Here is an 18,608-nt window from a genome sequence, read left to right on the forward strand (position 1 = left end):
ATATTATAAGGATGAGTATTTATTGAGTCAGCTTACTAAGTATAAAATATTGAACCAAGTTACTGACAAAGGATAATTTGTGCTATTTTCTTGCAGATGGTTTAAATTTTCTTTTAAAATTTTTTTTAATGTTTGTTTTTGTGTGTGAGAGAGAGAGAGAGAGAGAGAGAGAGAGAATGTGGACACACAAGTGGGGGAGGGGCAGGGAGAGCGAGACACAGAATCAATCTGATGCAGGCTCCAGGCTCCGGTCTGTCAGCACAGAGCCTGATGCGGTGCTTGAACTCATGAACCATGAGATCATGACCTGAGCTGAAGTCACACACTTAACTGACTGAGCTACCCAGGAGACCCTTGCAGATGGTTTAAAGCCAGTGGGGAAAATGTGAGGTTTGCCATCTAAATACTGGGCTTGTTCTAAAGTTAGTGAGCCTTCATGGAACTCAAATACAAGTTATCTGAACCGTAAATGTGTAAGAGCTGAGACAGTTTCGACGAAGCACTCACTCTACCAGTTACCACAACATATTACATAAAGCGCCAGCTCCTATTCCAGGAATGCTGTTCTTGGCTTCTGAGCCAAGCTTTCCCATTGGGCTGTGTGACCCTGGGATACCATCTCACTGGCAGATTCTTCTCCACTGTCCAGCTGCCTACTGCCACATCCCCGTTTCCAAGAGAAAGGTAAGGGACACAGGAGTTCCAAAGCATGTCTCAGATTGCTGTGCTTGGCAAAACAACAACAGACTAGAGCCCTTTGAAGTCAGGCCAACCCTCTACCCGCTCTGACCCAAATTAGTCTTCTAGAGTCAAAGGTAGCTCTCTTGTCAGAAGGTCACTTAGCCCCAAGCCCCCATGTCTTAATACCCCCAAAACAAAGAGAATTCCTTTCCTAAATCCTTCTCTGTTTCCAAAATTCCTCAAGAGAACTCATGACCAATATATTCCTTATGATGGTAAACCTAATGTGGATCGTTTAGAAACTCCAAGAATAGAAATCCACTTAACAACACTACAAGTTATGTTTTATTCTACAACAGTCAGAAGGAAATTATCTGCAGACAGCAATAACTGCCGTAGACCTGTATTCTCTAATGAAACAAATATATTTCTTATTTGAAGATTTATTTCTTAATAAATATTATATTTAATGGTACAAAAAAGAAAAATATGCTATTTACAAAGAACAAAAGCAGCAAGGCTGTTTCTTTTTTAGCTATAATTACAATAAAAGAAAATACAGAAATACAGAAAATATAGAAAAATATAAAAATATAAATTACATCATAGATACGCCAATTAAATACATTCAGTAACACCTACCGAGCTAGTATTCTGTAGCTACTCATCTTAAATAACTAATATTCAGTATCAGAGTCCTGGATTTACAATACTGTGTTTTTTCACAGATTTCCTTATCCGCCTTATTTTTTTCCTTAAGACTGGATGATCTTGTTTGCAAATATACCGAAAGTATCTACAACCTACAACAAAAAAAACAAACGAAGCAAAATCAACAAAGAGTTTTAATACTTATCAAATTCTTCAAGTATATTTCCACATTTTGAAAATTTTGCTTCAACTCTGGCATACTAACGATTATGAAAATAAAATGGATTTGTATTATCTATACCAAGGTATCCTGAGCACATTCTAAGAGCTATCACCAGTGAAACGCACACTTTCTACATATGAAAACGTTTCTGATTGGCTGCTAATTAAAGCACATACTTTAGCTGGTTCCACCCTGCCTCCCAAGCCCCAGTCAAGGTGATATGCATATTATACATATATTCACATATTAAACGAGACTTCGCCAAAAGCAAATTACTACAAATTCCCTTTCGATGTCAGCTTGTAAAACAGCAGAAGAGGCATCTGTAACAATACAAAGGTTCTCTGTAAGAAAACCTTGATGTGAAGGATTAAAATAAACTCCTCACAGGTCAGAAGAGATGAGAACTTAGCCAGCCGTTCTAGCCATCCAGAGAGCAGCTGGATGGTGATGGGGCAGCTCTGACAAAGGTCTTTTCACAGTCTTACAATGCCATCGGTTCACTGGTCAAGTATTTCAAACATGAATCAAATTTCTATTAAAAAAAACTAGACTGGGTGCGTCTGGATGAACGTCTAAATCTTGATTTCAGCTCAGGTCATGATCCCAGGGTTGTGGGATCGAGCTCCACACTGGGGTGGAGCCTGCTTGGGATTCTTTCATTCATTCTTTCTTTCTCTTTCTTTCTTTCTTTCTTTCTTTCTTTCTTTCTTTCTTTCTCTTTCTTTCTTTCTTTCTTTCTCTCTCTCTCGCTCTCTCTCCCTCTTTTTCTCTCTCTCTCTCCCTCTCTCCCTCAGCCCCTCTCCTCGACTCACGCTTTCTCTTCAAAAAGTAAATAAAAATGTAAACTGGGTATTTTAAGAGACTTTTTTAGGGGCACCTGGGTGGCGCAGTTGGGTTAAGCGTCTGACTCTTGATCTCGGCTCAGGTCATGACCTCACAGTTCGTGAGTTCAAGACCCGTGTCAGGCTACGCATTGTCAGTGCAGAGCCTGCTTGGTATTCTCTCTCTCCTCTCTCTCTGCCCCTCCCCGACTCCCTTCCTCTCTCTCTCTCAAAATAAATAAACCTTAAAGAAGAGAATTTTTTTTATATTTGATGAGTGAGACCATAAATCACATAAGAACTAATTTCATTATAGTCTCACCATACATTCATCTTCTCTGGGAAATTGCTAGGATATATACTGTACCTACAGTAACCATTATTCCTGAAATAGTATGCCAGAATTACTAACGTTTTATTAGCTAGAAAGCAGTGCTGTGATGTTAATGTAATAATCTGTATTTCCAAACACATCTACCACTTTAGCAAAAACAAAATACTTTGTACACAGATTTCTGCTTCCATCTAGAATATAGAAAGATAGAAAGAACTCTGATCTCACCCTAACACAGAGAAAAAACCAAATAACCTACAAACTCCTTCCTCTGCCAGAAGATGTATAGTCACAAGGACAAAAGGCCTGGCTTGCCTTACCAGAGCATGGAAGGAAGGGCAGCTACCGGACCCTGCTCTCAGCATGAAGTAAAGGCAGATCGTGACCAGAATTTGAATCCTGTGATAGAATGGGGATAACCAGAGCACGGACAAAACCCAGCTCAACTCCTGAACAGACTGACTCAACCCCCACACAGGCATGATTATGCCTGATATTCACAGAGCACTTTTGAATTTATAAAGCACTTTGATGTGACGCTCACTTGATGCTTACAACAATCCTGTAGGCAGCATGGACAGGTGTTAGGAAGCCCACTCAGAGAGAGGGTCCCAAAGGTTAACTGTTTGATCTAAGTGACAGGAAAAGGTGACAGACTGGAAAATCAGTCCAGACTCGGCTCAAACACAGACACCTTTAGATATCTGTACTAGATGCCTCTATGCTCATAAGGAAGTAGAAATCTCAGTCTGAATCACATTTCTGTTCCTTGGCATCAGTGTGTTCAGAGAGAAATCTTACAATTGTTTTCCTATTTATTTGTCCTTTTCCTCTTAGGAACCAGCATTTCATTAACCCTTGTAATCATCTGAAACACTCACTGAGAATACTAATTCCAAAATAAAACCATCTCACAACCGAGCTGAAGAATCTCTTTAGGATACCCTGAACTCTCTAGCAACAGACTGCTTACTCATGGACACGGGTGACACTCACTTTTTCTCTGACCTACAGTTTCCCTGCTCCATTGGCACTGAGCGCTGAGAGTTTTAACAGCCAGCATGTTCCATGAAGAAAAGATCAATTTCCCTTTCTTTAAGAGGATTTTTAAATAAGTTAATAGGAGGTATACTCTTTTTACGGGAGAAATGTTCCCTCCGAACCGGAACAGATAAGTTAAGTATAATGCGGAGCTATTATCAAACACTAAGGTCAGCAAAGAATCTTTTTCTATTTCTAATACTGTCAAGTGGACAATGTCAGTAAACTTTCTATGCGGTTGTTGTGGAAACAGTCTGCATCCTCTATCTTAACTGGCCCCTAAAGATACGCAAATTACAGCATAAAAAGCAAGCACCGCAATCAACAAGATGAAATCAGTTTCCAGTCCACGGACAGTCCTTACAAGCAGATCACCTGGCCCCAACTCAACGTTCATTTTTCCATTCACCAGTTATCCTCCCCAGCATCTAATGTCCTTGGGCACTGTACCAAGTAAGCTGTGACACGAATGAATGGTCACACTTTGTAATTTCAAAATCGTCCAAAAGCTACGTCTACGTAAGACGAAAAAAAAACCCATACCTTTTCCTAACAGTATTCCAGCTACCAAAGCCTTCTCACAAGCCAAAGCTTTATCCTCTTTCCAATCACTTTTTGCCCAAAAGGAGCTGAAGTGAAAGCTAGGCCACCAGGTTTTCCTGGAGTTCCACTCTTCTTGGACCCAGGCAAGGTGGTTCCTGGAAAAGAAAAATGTCAAAAGAGAAGGTCAGTGATGGAGATGGACCTATACTGGCAGAATATGAACTTAAGAAGAGTCTGTGGAAGGGAGCCTGGGTGGCTCAGTCTGACTTCAGCTCAGGTCATGATCTCACGGCTCGTGGGTTCCAGCCCCGCGTTGGGCTCTGCACTGACAGCATGGCACCTTCTTGGGATTCTCTCTCTTTCTCTCTCTCTGCCCTGCCATGACTTGCACGTGCTCTCTCAAAAATAAACAAATAAACACTTTTTAAAAATGACAAGGGCCACTCCTTCTTTTCTCAAAATGGTATTATGATCAGAGGCATAGTTTTAGATATCCAGCTCACAATGGACTTAACAAACATCTGCTGAATGGATAACTGACGATGATCTTATGAGGCCCTAAAAAGCCCCACAAAAAATTATTGAAAACCAGCTGGGAGAAAAGCAGTTTCCATGTGATCTTACAAGATGATGACACACAGATCACCAAGAGCTTTACAAACAGCCTGGCGGAGAGTGGGGATGACCCCTTTTTGTCATCATTTCCAACTTGAAAATACGCACATTCTTTAGTACTGCAGTGGTAAGGTACAGTACTTACTTGGACACAATAAAAGAAATCTTTTTTTCTTTTAATGTTTATTTGTGAGACAGAGAGAGAGACAGAGCATGAGTAGGGGAGGGGTAGAGAGAGAGGGAGACACAGAATTCAAAGCAGGCTCCAGGCTCTGAGCTGTCAGCACAGAGCCCGATGTGGGACTCGAACCCATGAACCATGAGATCATGACCTGAGCCAAAGTTAGACGCTTAACCGACTGAGCCACCCAGGTGTCCCCATAAAAAAATCTTAATAGAATTTTTGTATGTTTTACCTGTGACCTTATTTCCTTGCTTCTGATGTACCCAGAAGAAACAACTGAAGACACAATTCAAGAAATCAAAAAACATAAGCAAAGAATGATACTTAAACATTGACAGACATCAGCTACAATACTGGGAAATTTTACTGGTGCTGAGCCAGTAATAAACACTGCTTCTTCTACTTACCCCATTAAAGTCTGTCTCAGATATTTTGCCAAATATTTCCAAGCAGTTATATTTTTAGTGCATCCAGCAAAATCTAAGACTCCAAATAATACTTCCAGCCCAAGTTTATGGTGGTCTTTTTTTTCTGCAATGGTCACAACAATTAGAGTTTACACAAAATACTGAAGTGCACAAAGCTAAAAATATATATTCAGTTGACAAAATATTACTGAATTGTAAGCCTTCTAGTTTGGTTAACAGTTTAAAATAATTCATTCTGTTCATACTCTCCTTTGATAAATCTGAAATATTCAATAATTCATTAATTTAGTCTTTGCTAATGAAGTCAGAGTGGTGAGTCTGATTTCTAAATGAGCTATACTTTACTGAGAACATTAAAGTGCCTGCCCTATGTAGGCATTTTATATATGTTCTCTTCTAACAGGAGAGGGACTGACACAGTCCCAGTACCTATTGGACTTAAGCTGATTTCCTTCTATGAAGAAGTTATGTTCTGGGGCGCCTGGCTGGCTCAGCTGGTGGACTGCATGACTCTTGATCTCAGGGTCGTGAGGTCAAGCCCCGTGCTGGGCATGGAACCTACTTAAAAAAAAAAAATGTTCTTTTCTATACCGAGCTGAAATGCAACAGAGATTAAATGAGGTGAATTATAGTGCAGCCATTTCTCTTGTGCTAAATATTGCCTCATATTCTACAGCAGGGGTCAGAAAACTTTTCCTAATAAAGGGACAGTAAATATTTAAGCTATGTGAATGATACGGTCTATGTCACAGCTACACAGCTCTGCTGTTGTAGTGCAAAAGCAGCCACAGACAACACATAAATGCTCCAAAAGAACCTGATTTATAAAAACAGATTAGGGGTGGATTTGGCCCATGGGCCATAGTTTGCTAGTCTACAGCTTATCTGCACATGGAGATACAAAATAAAAATTATTTACCTGATTTTCTCAGTAATCTATGGAATTCTAACATGAGTTTATGAGATGGTACAATCTGATACAAAATCTGGAAGAAAAAAATAATCTTGTAAATTTTACACGTGATAACAGCATTCCTCAAATTTCAGCTTAGTTTCAAATAAGGTCCTTATTGCCTAATATGCCCTTAGTAAATGAATCAAGGATTTAAAACATGTTTTGCTCTTGTCCAGTTTCTATTTGGGTATAGAAAGGTGTTCTATGTAAAGCTATTTTTAAAAATCCCTGTCGGGGCACCTGGGTGGCTCAGGTGGTTAAGCGTCCAACTTCGGCTCAGGTTATGATTTCGCAGTTCGTGAGTTTGAGCCCTGCATTGAGCTCTGCTGACAGCTCAGAGCCTGGAGCCTGTTTCAGATTCTGTGTCTCTCTCTCTGTCTGCCCCTCCCCCCCTCACGCTCTGTCTCTCTCTCTCTCTCTCTCTCAAAAATAAATACACATTAAAAATTTTTTTAATAAAAATTTTAAAAAAATAATAAAAATGCATTTAAAATGGTCAATTCTATGTTATATATATTTTACCATTAAAAAAAATTTTTAAGCAATGTCCTATACAGTAACAACCCCAAACACGAAACAGGGATAAATTTAACAAAATATATACAATAAAAACTATAAAACATTTCACAGGGAAACAAAAGACCTAAATGAATGGAAAGACATATGGTGTTCACAATTTGGCAACCTCCATACTGGTTAAAATGTAAATTTTCTCAGAATTGATCTATAGATTGAAAATCCCAGCAAGACAATTTCTAGCACTAGACAAGCTGATTTAAAAATGTATATGGAGGGGCACCTGGGTGGCTCATTTGGTTGAGCATCCGACTCTTGGTCTCGGCTCAGATCATGATCTCACAGTTTGTGGGACTGAGCCCTGTGTTGGGCTCTGCACTGAGGAGCCTGCTTAGGATTCTCGCTCTCTCTCCCTCGCTCTCTCTCTCTCTCTCTCTGCCCCTCCCCTGCTCATGGTATCTCTCTCTCTCTCAAACAAAAAAAAAAAAAACTAAAATTAAAAAAAGGCATTAAAAAAATAAAAATAAAAATGTATATGGAAAGGGGAGCCTAGGTGGCTTAGTCAGTTGAGTGTCCAAATCTTGGTTTCAGCTTGTCATGATCCCAGGGTTATGGGATCGAGCCCATGTTAGGCTCTGTGCTGAGCATGAAGCCTGCTTGTAATTCTCTCTCTCTATCTCTCTCTCTCTCTCTCTCTCTGTCTCTCCCCCCCTTCTCTCTCCAACTCATGCTCTCTCTCTCTAAAGAAATAAAAATAAAATACTTAAAAAGAAGTTTATGGAAAGTCAAAGAACCTAGAAAAACAATTTTGAGAAAGGACAAATTTATATGACTGTCATGACACAGACTCACATAAAGCAACAGTTATGACATGTGGGGTAGCTATAAGGATGGCAATACATAAACCACTGGAAGACAACAGAGCCCATATACATGGTCGATTAATTTTCAACAACGTTACCAATGTAATTCTAAGGAGGACGAGGAGTCTTTTCGCCAAATGGTGCTGGAATAACAACATGGGGGGGAAAATGAACCCTGACCTTGACCTCACACTACACAAAAAAATTAGCTGAAAATCTATCATAGACCTAAACACAAATTTGTACTACTTCTAGAAAAAAAAAAAAGAAAAAAAAAACATAGAAGAGAATCTTCATTATCTTGGGCTTGGCAAAGATTTCTTGGACAAAAAGTAGTAACTATAAAAGAAAAAATGCATAAATTGTACTTCAAAATTAGAGATTTCTGCTCTTCAAAAGACATTATTAAGAAAAAAAAGGCAGGGGCGCCTGGGTGGCGCAGTCGGTTAAGCGTCCGACTTCAGCCAGGTCACGATCTCGCGGTCCGTGAGTTCGAGCCCCGCGTCAGGCTCTGGGCTGATGGCTCGGAGCCTGGAGCCTGTTTCCGATTCTGTGTCTCCCTCTCTCTCTGCCCCTCCCCCGTTCATGCTCTGTCTCTCTCTGTCCCAAAAATAAAATAAAAAATGTTGAAAAAAAAAATTAAAAAAAAAAAAAAAAAAAGGCAAAAAGAAAAAAAAGGCAAGCCACAGATTGGAAGAAAATATTCTCAGTCCATGTTGTGAATCCCATGTCATATGCCTTAGGTAAGGACAGATTATATAAAACTAACAAATCCATGAGAAGACAAATTACTCTCTAAAAAAAGAGACAAAACGTTTGAACAGACACTTCACAAAAGATGATACAGGAGTAGCCAACAGGCATATGAAAAGATACTCAACATCATCATTCATTAGGAAAATGCAACTTAAAACCACAGAGACACCACTGCATATCCACTAAAATGGCTATTAATTCAAACGATTGACAATACCAAGTGTTAGTGAGGGAGAGAAACTGAACCTTCACACACTGACGGCGTGAATGTCAATGGTACGGTCACTTCACAAACCGGTGGGGCAAAAGGCAACAAAAGCAAAAAAAAACAAGTGGGACTACACCAAACTAAAAAGCTTCTGCACAGCAAAGGAAACCATCAACAGAATGAAAAGGCAACCCAGTGAAAGGAGAAAATATTTGCAAATCACCTATCTGGTAAGGGTTTAATATCTAAAATATAAAGAGCTAATACAACTCGAAAGCAAAAAACAAACAAAAAGGTACAGACTTCCAGTTATAAAATAAACCTAAGTCCTGGGGATATAATATAGAACATGGTGACTATAGTCAATACAGTATTGTATATTTGAAGTTTCTGAGAGAATAAATCTTAAAAGTTCCCATCACAAGAAAAGTAAGTTGTAACTGCGTGGTGATAGACGTAATTGTGTGGTGATAGAATTACTGTGGTGATCATTTTGCGATACATACAAATACTGAATCGCTACACTGTTTATCTAAAAATAACATACCGTTATACACCAGTTACATCTCAATTGAAAAAAGAAAACAGTTGGGCAGTTTCTTATGAGGTTGTTTCAAATTTTCCAGCAATTCCACTCATACAGTTACCCAAGAAAAATGACAATATATATGCGCACAAAGCCCTGTACGTGAGTGTTCACCGCAGCATTCATAGCAGGCAAAAAGTGAAAATACACCATCAAGAAGTGTATGTGTAGAAATGGAACACTACACAGCAGTAATAAGGAACAAATTACAGATACCCACAATAACATGGATGACTCTCAAAAACATGAGGGGCAAGACAAGCCACACAATAAAGAGCACATATTGCAGATTTCATGCGTATGAAATTCTAGAAGAGGTAAAATTAATCTGTCGTGACAGAAAGCAGATCATTATTTGCCTGGGGCCAGAAAAATGTGGGTAGATAGGCTACAAAAGGGAAATCAAAGATGTTCTGAGAGGATGGAAATGTTCAGCGTCTTGATTATCATGGTGGTTACATGGATGTATGTCTCTGTTAAAATGCCTTCAAGTATACACTTAAAATAAGTGTCTTATTGTGTGAAAGGTTCCATAAAGCTGATTTTCAAAAATTATCAAAGCAGAACTTTCCAAGAAGGGTGGCAAAGGGTTTCTGCCCTCAGTCTCACTTGGGCAGGGCGATGGGGGAACGGCCGGCCGTGGTGGGGTCCCCTCAGGGCGGGATCCCCTCTGTCCACCTCAGGGCACCATCACACAAACAGTGACTTGCTAGGAGTGCCAGAATCTGCAAGTTGGAAGGCACGACCTAAGGATGTTTTGAAGTTTCTTTTTTTTAGTAATCTCTTTACCCAACATGGGACTTGAACTCACCACCCTGAGATCAAGTCACATGCTCTTCCAACTGAGCCAGCCGTACGCCCCTAAGGATGTCTTAAAGTGGACCTCCGACCCTGTTCAGTCATTGAAATAAACATTTTATACCTTCAGCACACTTATCAGTTTCTCTCTTGGTGCCTTCTCCCTCTTTAGAAAGTTGTATAAGTAGACGTGAGCATTTGGATTTGACGGGAACTTTTCATCGTAGGCATAATTGGTGAGTACCTCTCGGGCTCCATCTTGATCCCCATAGAACTCCAGCATCTATATAAAATAAGTCATAATGTCTTCGCTAAATTCTGTAAGACAGCTGAATGAAAGATAATGCACAACTTGACTTTGTTGATGGGTACAAAAATTCACTAAAACGACAAACAGTACTTCCTGTACAGGGAACGACAGTAATGGCAGTTTTTGCTGTCACCAGCATACCTTACAACCTCTGTGGAACACAGATCACTTACAACAAAGGCCCACATGGGTTCCCATTTCTTCCTGATCACATTTTTGTTACTGAAAAATGCAGCCACTTCAACCTAGGAACTGTTCCTGAAAGAAATGAAGGCCTCAAAGCAGGGCCCACCGACGAGTGAGAAAGACCCCACGAAGCAGCGAACCTCAGTGCCGACATGACTTCAGCCACAGAAGGAGCACATGGGAACTAGGATTCCTTCCCTTTCGTTCCCACCCACACAGGGGAATTCCCAGATTCACTGGCATGTGGTTTCAGAGAGTATCTTTTGACAGCATAATTATCACGTTAGCGTTTATGTAACTTTCAAAAATTCTGAAGATTTATTCCCAGTGCCAAGCCCCCCCCCCACCGTCCCGTCCTTTCACAGCAACTCTGAGATGACACAGCACCCTGACAAACTTCCTAAAAGCCATTATTCTTCATCCCACATTATGACCTAGTTTCAGATTTTTGTCCCCTGGTCTTCTCTAGCCCACGAAATATAAAATACCTTTCTGCTTGGGAACACCTGGGTGGCTCGCCTGGTTAAGTGTCTGACTCTTGATCTCAACTCAGGTCATGATCTCAGGGTGGTGAGTTCAAGCCCTACGTTGGCTCCGCACTGAGCATAAAGCCTACTTAAAAAAGCAACAACCAACTTTTTGCTTTCCTTCTAAATTCAATAAGAATACTAATGAATTAACATTTACAAATTATATTGCTATTAATTTTATAAATATTTGACCATGTCCCATTACTCAGTGGTGAGGGGAACAAAAACAGTAACATTTACAGGATATTAGTAAAACAAAAATGACTCAGACCAAAAAGACATATCATATTCCCTCTTTTAAATTTTTTTTAAAAATTTTTATTTATTTATTTATTTATTTAAAGACTTTATTTTTTTAAGTAGTCTCTATGCCCAACATGGGGTTTAAACCCACAACCCTGAGATGAAGAGTTGCATGCTTCACTGACTGAGCCAGCCAGGTGCCCCTCTCTGTCTTTTTAAAAAAAACAAAACAATTTTCTCCACTTAGTTGCCTTCTGACCAATAAAGATAAGGCTTATAACAAATGAAACGAATAAAACTTTATGAGAAGCCTACTTGCCTCTACATAACTCTTCACAAAAGGGTCCCAAACTCCAGGAGTTTGAATCAAGGCACCAAGGTATACCGATGTCTTCCAACTGTGGTTGAGCATAGTCTGGGATGCTGTGTTGTAAGCATAATCATCTTCATCTGTTCAGAGATAAAAGATTTTTGAAAGTTATTCACTAACGAGGACACTCCTGATAGTAACAGCAATCAATGAACTATCCACAGGAAAAGTTCAGGCCCTGATGGCTCCGCCAGTAAATCCTAACAAACATTTAAAGAATAATACTACATCTTCACAAACTCTCCCCGCCCACCCCCAACACCCTCCCTCCCTGCCAACACACACGAAAGGAACAAAAGGAAGTGTGGTCAGGAAGGCATACCTGGGGAGCTTTGAGAATGAACCTAGGTGGTAGCTACCTGGATATTTGTTTTAAATTATTCATTTTATCACACATTTGTGTACACACTTTTTCTGCATGTTATATTTCACAGTCTTAAAGGTTTAAAAGGAAAGTTAGTCTAGGGGTACCTGGGTGGCTCAGTCAGTCAAGCGACCGACTTCAGCTCAGGTCACGATCTCACTGTTTGTAGGTTTGAGCCCCGTGTCGGGCTCTGTGCTGATAGCTCTGAGCCTAGAGCCTGCTTCAGATTCTGTGTCTCCCTCTCTCTCTGCCCCTCCCCCACTCGTGCACGCTCACACACTCTCTCTCTCCCCCTCTCAAAATAAATATTTTTTTAAAAATTTTAAAAGAAAAGTTAGTCTTTCAAAAGTGACAGCTAACAGAAACAAAATACTTTTTATTTTTGGCCAAAATAACAGCCCTTCCCCTTCCCCAAAATGCATAGGTATTCTCCTCCCAGAGGATCAACTAAATATATATCAATACGGACCTGAATATGAAGTGATAAAGGGAAAATAGGTTAAGAAACGATAAAGAATTTTAAAAGGAAAAAAAAAAGCACGCCCCGAGTCAGTGGAGTGTGAATTTACCATGGAAGGGGGTCTCCAGTCACCAGTGCATCAAATCCAACCAGGATAGGCCAAGAGCAACAGAGAAAAATCCCAAACCAATACTGAGCATTCGTTCAGGTGTTATGTTCTCATGAGTTCAGTTACACAGAACCAGTCCTAACCTTTCTTTATTAAACAAACATCCAAAGTTAAAGATGATCTAAAGAGCTCCACACATTATGTCATCTTTATGTCTTCTTGGTAGTGAACAAGCCGTCAGCTGCAGAAAGGTCCTAAATCATCTACCCGTGGAAGAGACCGTGCAAATGCCATGTTCCTACTGCTTTTATCACCAATGTTTGTTTGAATTCCACCTAACCAGAAAGGTTAGAAAAAGGCAAATACTGACTTTAAAACTCATCTAATCAATTAATATCAATAAGACTTTTTTAGTTCTTTAGGTTTTATTTATTTTGAGACAGAGAGAGAGAGAGCGTGAGCAAGGCAGAAAGGCAGAGGGAGGGAGACAGAATCTTCAGCAGGCTCCACGCTCAGCACAGAGTCCACGCAGGGCTCAATCCCACAACCTGGGATCATGACCTGAGCTGAAATCAAAAGTCGGACACTCAACCGACTGAGCCACCAGGTGTCCCTCAATAAGCCTTCAAAAAAAAAAAAAAAAAAGAAAATTATACCAGGCATTATGTCAAGGTTAACCAAAGAAATAAGAGATATGTAACCTCAGAAGACTGATTAGTCTAGAAGAAAGAAGAGATACAACATAAAACAGACATGAAAAAACTTAGGACAATTAAAAAGCAAGAGGTAAAGAGTCAAATGATATAGGTCAGACATGGAGCTATGAGGTTTATGGTATGAGAATGAGGGGGTCTAATGAGTCATGGAAGGGCAGATGGCCTTCTAGACGGAGAGGAAGCATGAAGACTGGACAAGATTATCACAATGAAGACAGCTTTTCACGAGTGTCTTGGGAGAGATCATACTCAGAAAGAGGGAATGGAATTTTGAGATTAGTGAACCTGCATATCCAAGAGACCAAGGGAATACTACGTACATATAACTATCATAAGGAATCACTGCTTATACATATTAGCCGATATATACGGGGACTGAGATTTGGATGGAGAATGAGAAAATAAAAGGTTAATCCTAGAGAAGCTATGGAGGAAAACTACACAAGAGAAGGAAGATGCAGAGAATTAAACACAAATCTGGGGATGGGAGAGGTAACATCACCACTGGAAGCAAGAGAAAGGGAACTCTGAGAAGTGGGGACATGCAGCCAATTCCTGGTGTGGTCAATCAAGCAAATCATGACCTTTGTACACAAACAAAACAACTTTACCTTGCCCTGTTCTCTAAGCATATTAGAGAAGAATATGAAGAATATGAATATGAAGAATGACATCGTAAAACAGGGGCACCTGGCTGGCCCAGTCAGAAGGTCGTACAACTCTTGATCTCAGGCTGTAGGTTCAGGCCCCACACTGAATTTAGAGATTACTTAAAAATAAATTTCTTTTTTAAAAAAACGAACATTATAAAACAAACTAAACTCCATTCTAAACACACAGGAAAATGGGGCACCTGGCTGGCTCAGTCAGTAGAGCATGCAGCTCTTGATCTTGGGGTTGTGGGTTCAAGCCCCATGCTGGGTACAGAAACTGCTTACATAAATAAACTTTAAAAAAATAAATAAGTAAAAATAAATTTAAAAAACAAATAAATACACAGGAAGAAATGTTTATTATATGCAATAATGTCTACTAAAAAAAATTTGTAATCTTTCTTGAAAATATTTAAAAAAACAATAAACTGGGGCACTCGGGTGGCTCAATCAGTTGAGTGTCCAACTTCGGCTTAGGTCTGATCGCGTGGTTCATGAGTTCAAGCCCTGCATCAGGGTCTGTGCTGACAGCTTGCTCAGAGCCTGGACCCTACTTCAGATTCTGTGTCTCCTTCTCTCTCCCCCCCTCCCCAGCTCAAGCTCTCCGTCTCCCAAAAAAAAAAAAAAGGTAAAAAAAAAAAAAAAAAAAAATTAAAAAAACAATAAACCTAACATGGTCATGGACTTAATTTATGCATCATCTAATTTATGTCTGAAAAGTATGATATATCAGAAATATTACAAAGGATGATCAAGAATTTTACATCAAAAGATATGTCTGTTCTCTGCAGTATCTGGAAAGAGCCAGGCTTCAAAGTAGGGGAATGAGGTTATTCCTTAATATCCTGTTTGTCTAGGGGCACCCAGATGGCTCAGTCGGTTAAGCATCCGACTCTTGATCTTGGCTCAGGTCATGATTTCATGGTTCGTGAGTTCAACTGCCACATCGGGCTCTGCACTGCTGCCGCAGAACCTGCTTGGGATTCTGTCTCTGCTTCTCTCTGCCCCTCCCCCACTTGCGTGCACGCTCACGTGCACTGTCTCTCTTTCAAAATAAATAAACTTAAAGGAAAAAAAAAGATCCTGTCTGTCCCTCTGATTCGGTCTCATAGCCATAAAAAGTACACTCATCTTCACTCACCAAGATTAGACAATTCCATCTTCTTTTTAGACCAAGTATAATACTGCAAAAGCCCTTTATAGGCCTGAACAAGGTTGATTAACACTTCCTGGGACGATGACTTTTCACCGTATCTCCATGTCTCTGCACGACTGAGATTTCTGTTTGCATCCTCAAGCATTCCATGATGCAGAAGGTATAATGCGTGTTGTAAGGAGATCTGCAACAATAAAAAGAAAAAGCCCACTGACAAACAGGTCATTAGATATCCGTTCATCCAAAACTTCAGTAAATATATATGCTGGGGCTGAATCCTTGGGAGTACATAAGTGATGTAACAATATTGTCTCTATCATCAAAAACATCAATTTAGCAAAGAGGAAAGATACATGAAACAATTAACATTATGCAAATGGGAGCTAAATTAGGTAAACTCACAAAAAGAAGGCAGTGTCATTTAGTGAAACAAACAGACGCTTTCAAGACAGATAGTCCTGGCTCAGATGCTACTTAAAACTACGTAAACCTGAGTATGTGACTTGGCCTGAGTCTTACCTGTTATATGGAACAATTATTATTAACCCTTCAGAAGGATGTTATAAAGATTAAATGAGAGAATACCTGCATCCCACCTACTGCCTAGTTTGGTCCACAGCAGGTGATCAATACATTATTTTATAGATGTCATAGAAGCTCACAGAAAACATCTTTTTTTTTTTTTTTTTTTCCAACGTTTATTTTATTTTTGGGACAGAGAGAGACAGAGCATGAACGGGGGAGGGACAGAGAGAGAGGGAGACACAGAATCGGAAACAGGCTCCAGGCTCCGAGCCATCAGCCCAGAGCCCGACGTGGGGCTCGAACTCACGGACCGTGAGATCATGACCTGGCTGAAGTCGGACGCTTAACCGACTGCGCCACCCAGGTGCCCCTTTAAATTTTTTTTTTTTTTTTTCATCACAGAAAACATCTTAAAAAGGACTACTGAAGAATGTCATTGGTTCAAATGGAAAAGTGAATGCGTACTATAGAAGCAAGAAGAACAACTACACAAAGAATGAGCATCACAAGTAGGGAGGATATTAAAGAGGGGAATAACGGGAAGTACAGTTAGTCATGTGAGTAGAGTCAGAGTTCAAGGCCTTCATCACAAACTACTTCAGTAATTTCTCAACTGGTCTCTCTGATCTTGTCCCTCTAAAATCTGCCTTCCATGGGGCTGCCAAAGAAACCCCATCTTGTTACTCATTTGTGTGAAAACTTCAATGGCTCCCACTGCCTACAGAGGAAAAACTAAGCTCCCTGGGGATGGCACAGAGGACCCAGCCGACTTCCCCTGGCTTCTACCCAAGTGACTTTTAGAGTAACTGAAGCACTGGATGCAGGGCTATCAAATTCTCATCAATCCCTGCCTTGCCCGCCCAGCTTTTCCTCTGATCTGCCCAGTGAACACCCACTTGTTTTCTCAGCCTCAGCTGAAGCATCGCTTCTTTCCGTGACCCCCCTATGCATTTAATCCCAGCCCTCTCTGATTCCAGAGCTGACCGTTCCCTCCTTCGTCTTCTCACTGTATCTTGCATTTCTGCTCTGGTACCCATAATTGATTCCACATACATGCCCGTCTCCCTCTACTGCAAGGACTATGTCTAGCACATTATCTGGAAAATAGCAGAAAGTGTTTTACAGGAAATGTTTTACTGCCTATCTTAATTATCACCCTCGGACTCTGGAGTGTGAAATACGGTTCCTTTCAGGTTTCTTTACTTCAACTGAATAGATTCTATGGGCTTAAAAGAACCCAACCAATAATTTAGTTAAAATTCGACCCTCCCTCCCCAATCAAATGGCTAACCAGTGTCTTCCTGAAAGAAGAGAGGGGAGCACACACCAAGACAGGCCATTTCTTTTTCCAACCGTTCAGCTGGAAAGTTCTTCCTCAAGCAGAACCATAAGCTGCTTCCGTTTAAATTCCACCCGTAGCATACCTGGGCTACCAGAGAATAAGGTCGCAAGAGAGCACCTGGCATGTAAGGAGAACCTCCGGAAATTTTTTCTAATTAAGAAAAGAATCCTAAACTGGGAGAAATCTTTCTTCAAAATAAGAAAGCAGTGAGAATGTAAAATGGCGCAAAGTTAAACGTAGGCTTGTATCTTTGTATATTTGCTTACATACAGATTTACATACATTTTATATGTATAAAATGTGACCCAGCAATTCTACTCCTAGGTAATATACCGAAAGGAATTCAAAACAGGAACTCAAAGAGATACTTGTACACCAATGTTCACCACCAACAACGGATGAATGTGTGAACAAAATGTGATAGGTACATACGATAGAATGCTAATGAGTCATAAAAAGCCATAAAAAGTTCTAATACTTGCCACAACATAAATAAGTCTTGAAAACACGATGTTAAGTGAAATAAGCTAGACCCAAAAGAACTAATACTGTTTGATTCCACTTATGTAAAATACCTAGAATAGATCAGGGTGTCTGGTGGCTCAGTCAGTTAAGCATTTGGTTCTCAGTTTCAGCTCAGGTCACAATCAAGTGGGATCAAGTCCCCTGTAGGGCTCTGCCACTGACAGTACAGAGCCTGCTCGGGACTCTCTCTGTCCCTCCCCGAGTGGTGCAAGGGCGTGCACTCTCTCAAAATAAATAAATAAACATTGAAAAAATCTAGAATGTGTAAATCCATAGAACAGCAAACATATTAGAGGTTACCAGGGGCTGGGAAGAGAGAATGGGGAGTAATTCCGTAGCGGGCATAGAGTTCATGTTTGGGATGATGAAAAATGTAAACCACTGGCGATGGCTGTACAACACTGTGAATGTCATTAATGCTATTGAATTGTACACTTAAAATGGTTAAAATAACATATTTTATGGTCTATATATTTTACCACCATAAAAAAATTGGAAAATAGAAAAAGTAAAAACAAAACAAAAAAAGAACCACAGAGTAAATATTTTAGGTTTTGCAGGCCATATGGTCTGTCACAACTACTCAATGCTGTCATTTGTCACACTAAAAGCAGCTGTGGCAATGAAATGAATGGGTATGGCTGTGTTTCAAGAACTTTAGAGATACCGAAAAAAATTAAAAAGCAAAGCATTTTTAAAACTTTATTGAAAAAGTACTCTTTTAGTTAAATGTATACCACAGACAGGGAAGTGTCTACCATTTTGGAAACATCGCAATGTTTCTGGATGAGACTCAATGTTTTTGGATGAGGCTTTAATAAAAAAAATCTAGAAAAGGAGCTCTGCCTACACATTAGGACCATTAAAACATTTTTATGAATGGATCGGAGAGTTAATATGCTAAAATGTCCAT

General features: G+C 40.0%; 1 protein-coding gene across 2 annotated transcripts in view; it reads right to left on the bottom strand.

Annotated features, from left to right (window-relative positions):
• Window positions 1-640: 640 nt before the first annotated feature.
• The window catches only part of TAF1A (TATA-box binding protein associated factor, RNA polymerase I subunit A), a 31,036-nt gene continuing 13,068 nt past the window's right edge, over window positions 641-18,608 (bottom strand). Inside the window, exons 3-9 of one of the 2 annotated variants that reach the window (XM_049634587.1) lie at window positions 15,289-15,487; window positions 11,795-11,925; window positions 10,331-10,489; window positions 6,444-6,510; window positions 5,504-5,627; window positions 4,298-4,452; window positions 641-1,484 (exon numbers count right to left, since the gene is read on the bottom strand). In XM_049634587.1, coding sequence (XP_049490544.1) covers window positions 1,372-1,484; window positions 4,298-4,452; window positions 5,504-5,627; window positions 6,444-6,510; window positions 10,331-10,489; window positions 11,795-11,925; window positions 15,289-15,487 — 948 coding nt within the window. In that variant the 3' untranslated portion in view covers window positions 641-1,371. The remainder of the gene's footprint in view (window positions 1,485-4,297; window positions 4,453-5,503; window positions 5,628-6,443; window positions 6,511-10,330; window positions 10,490-11,794; window positions 11,926-15,288; window positions 15,488-18,608) is intronic. The other variant, XM_049634586.1, reaches the window with a different exon arrangement.

Source organism: Panthera uncia, chromosome F1 (assembly GCF_023721935.1).
Source record: "Panthera uncia isolate 11264 chromosome F1, Puncia_PCG_1.0, whole genome shotgun sequence".
NCBI lineage: Eukaryota > Metazoa > Chordata > Mammalia > Carnivora > Felidae > Panthera > Panthera uncia.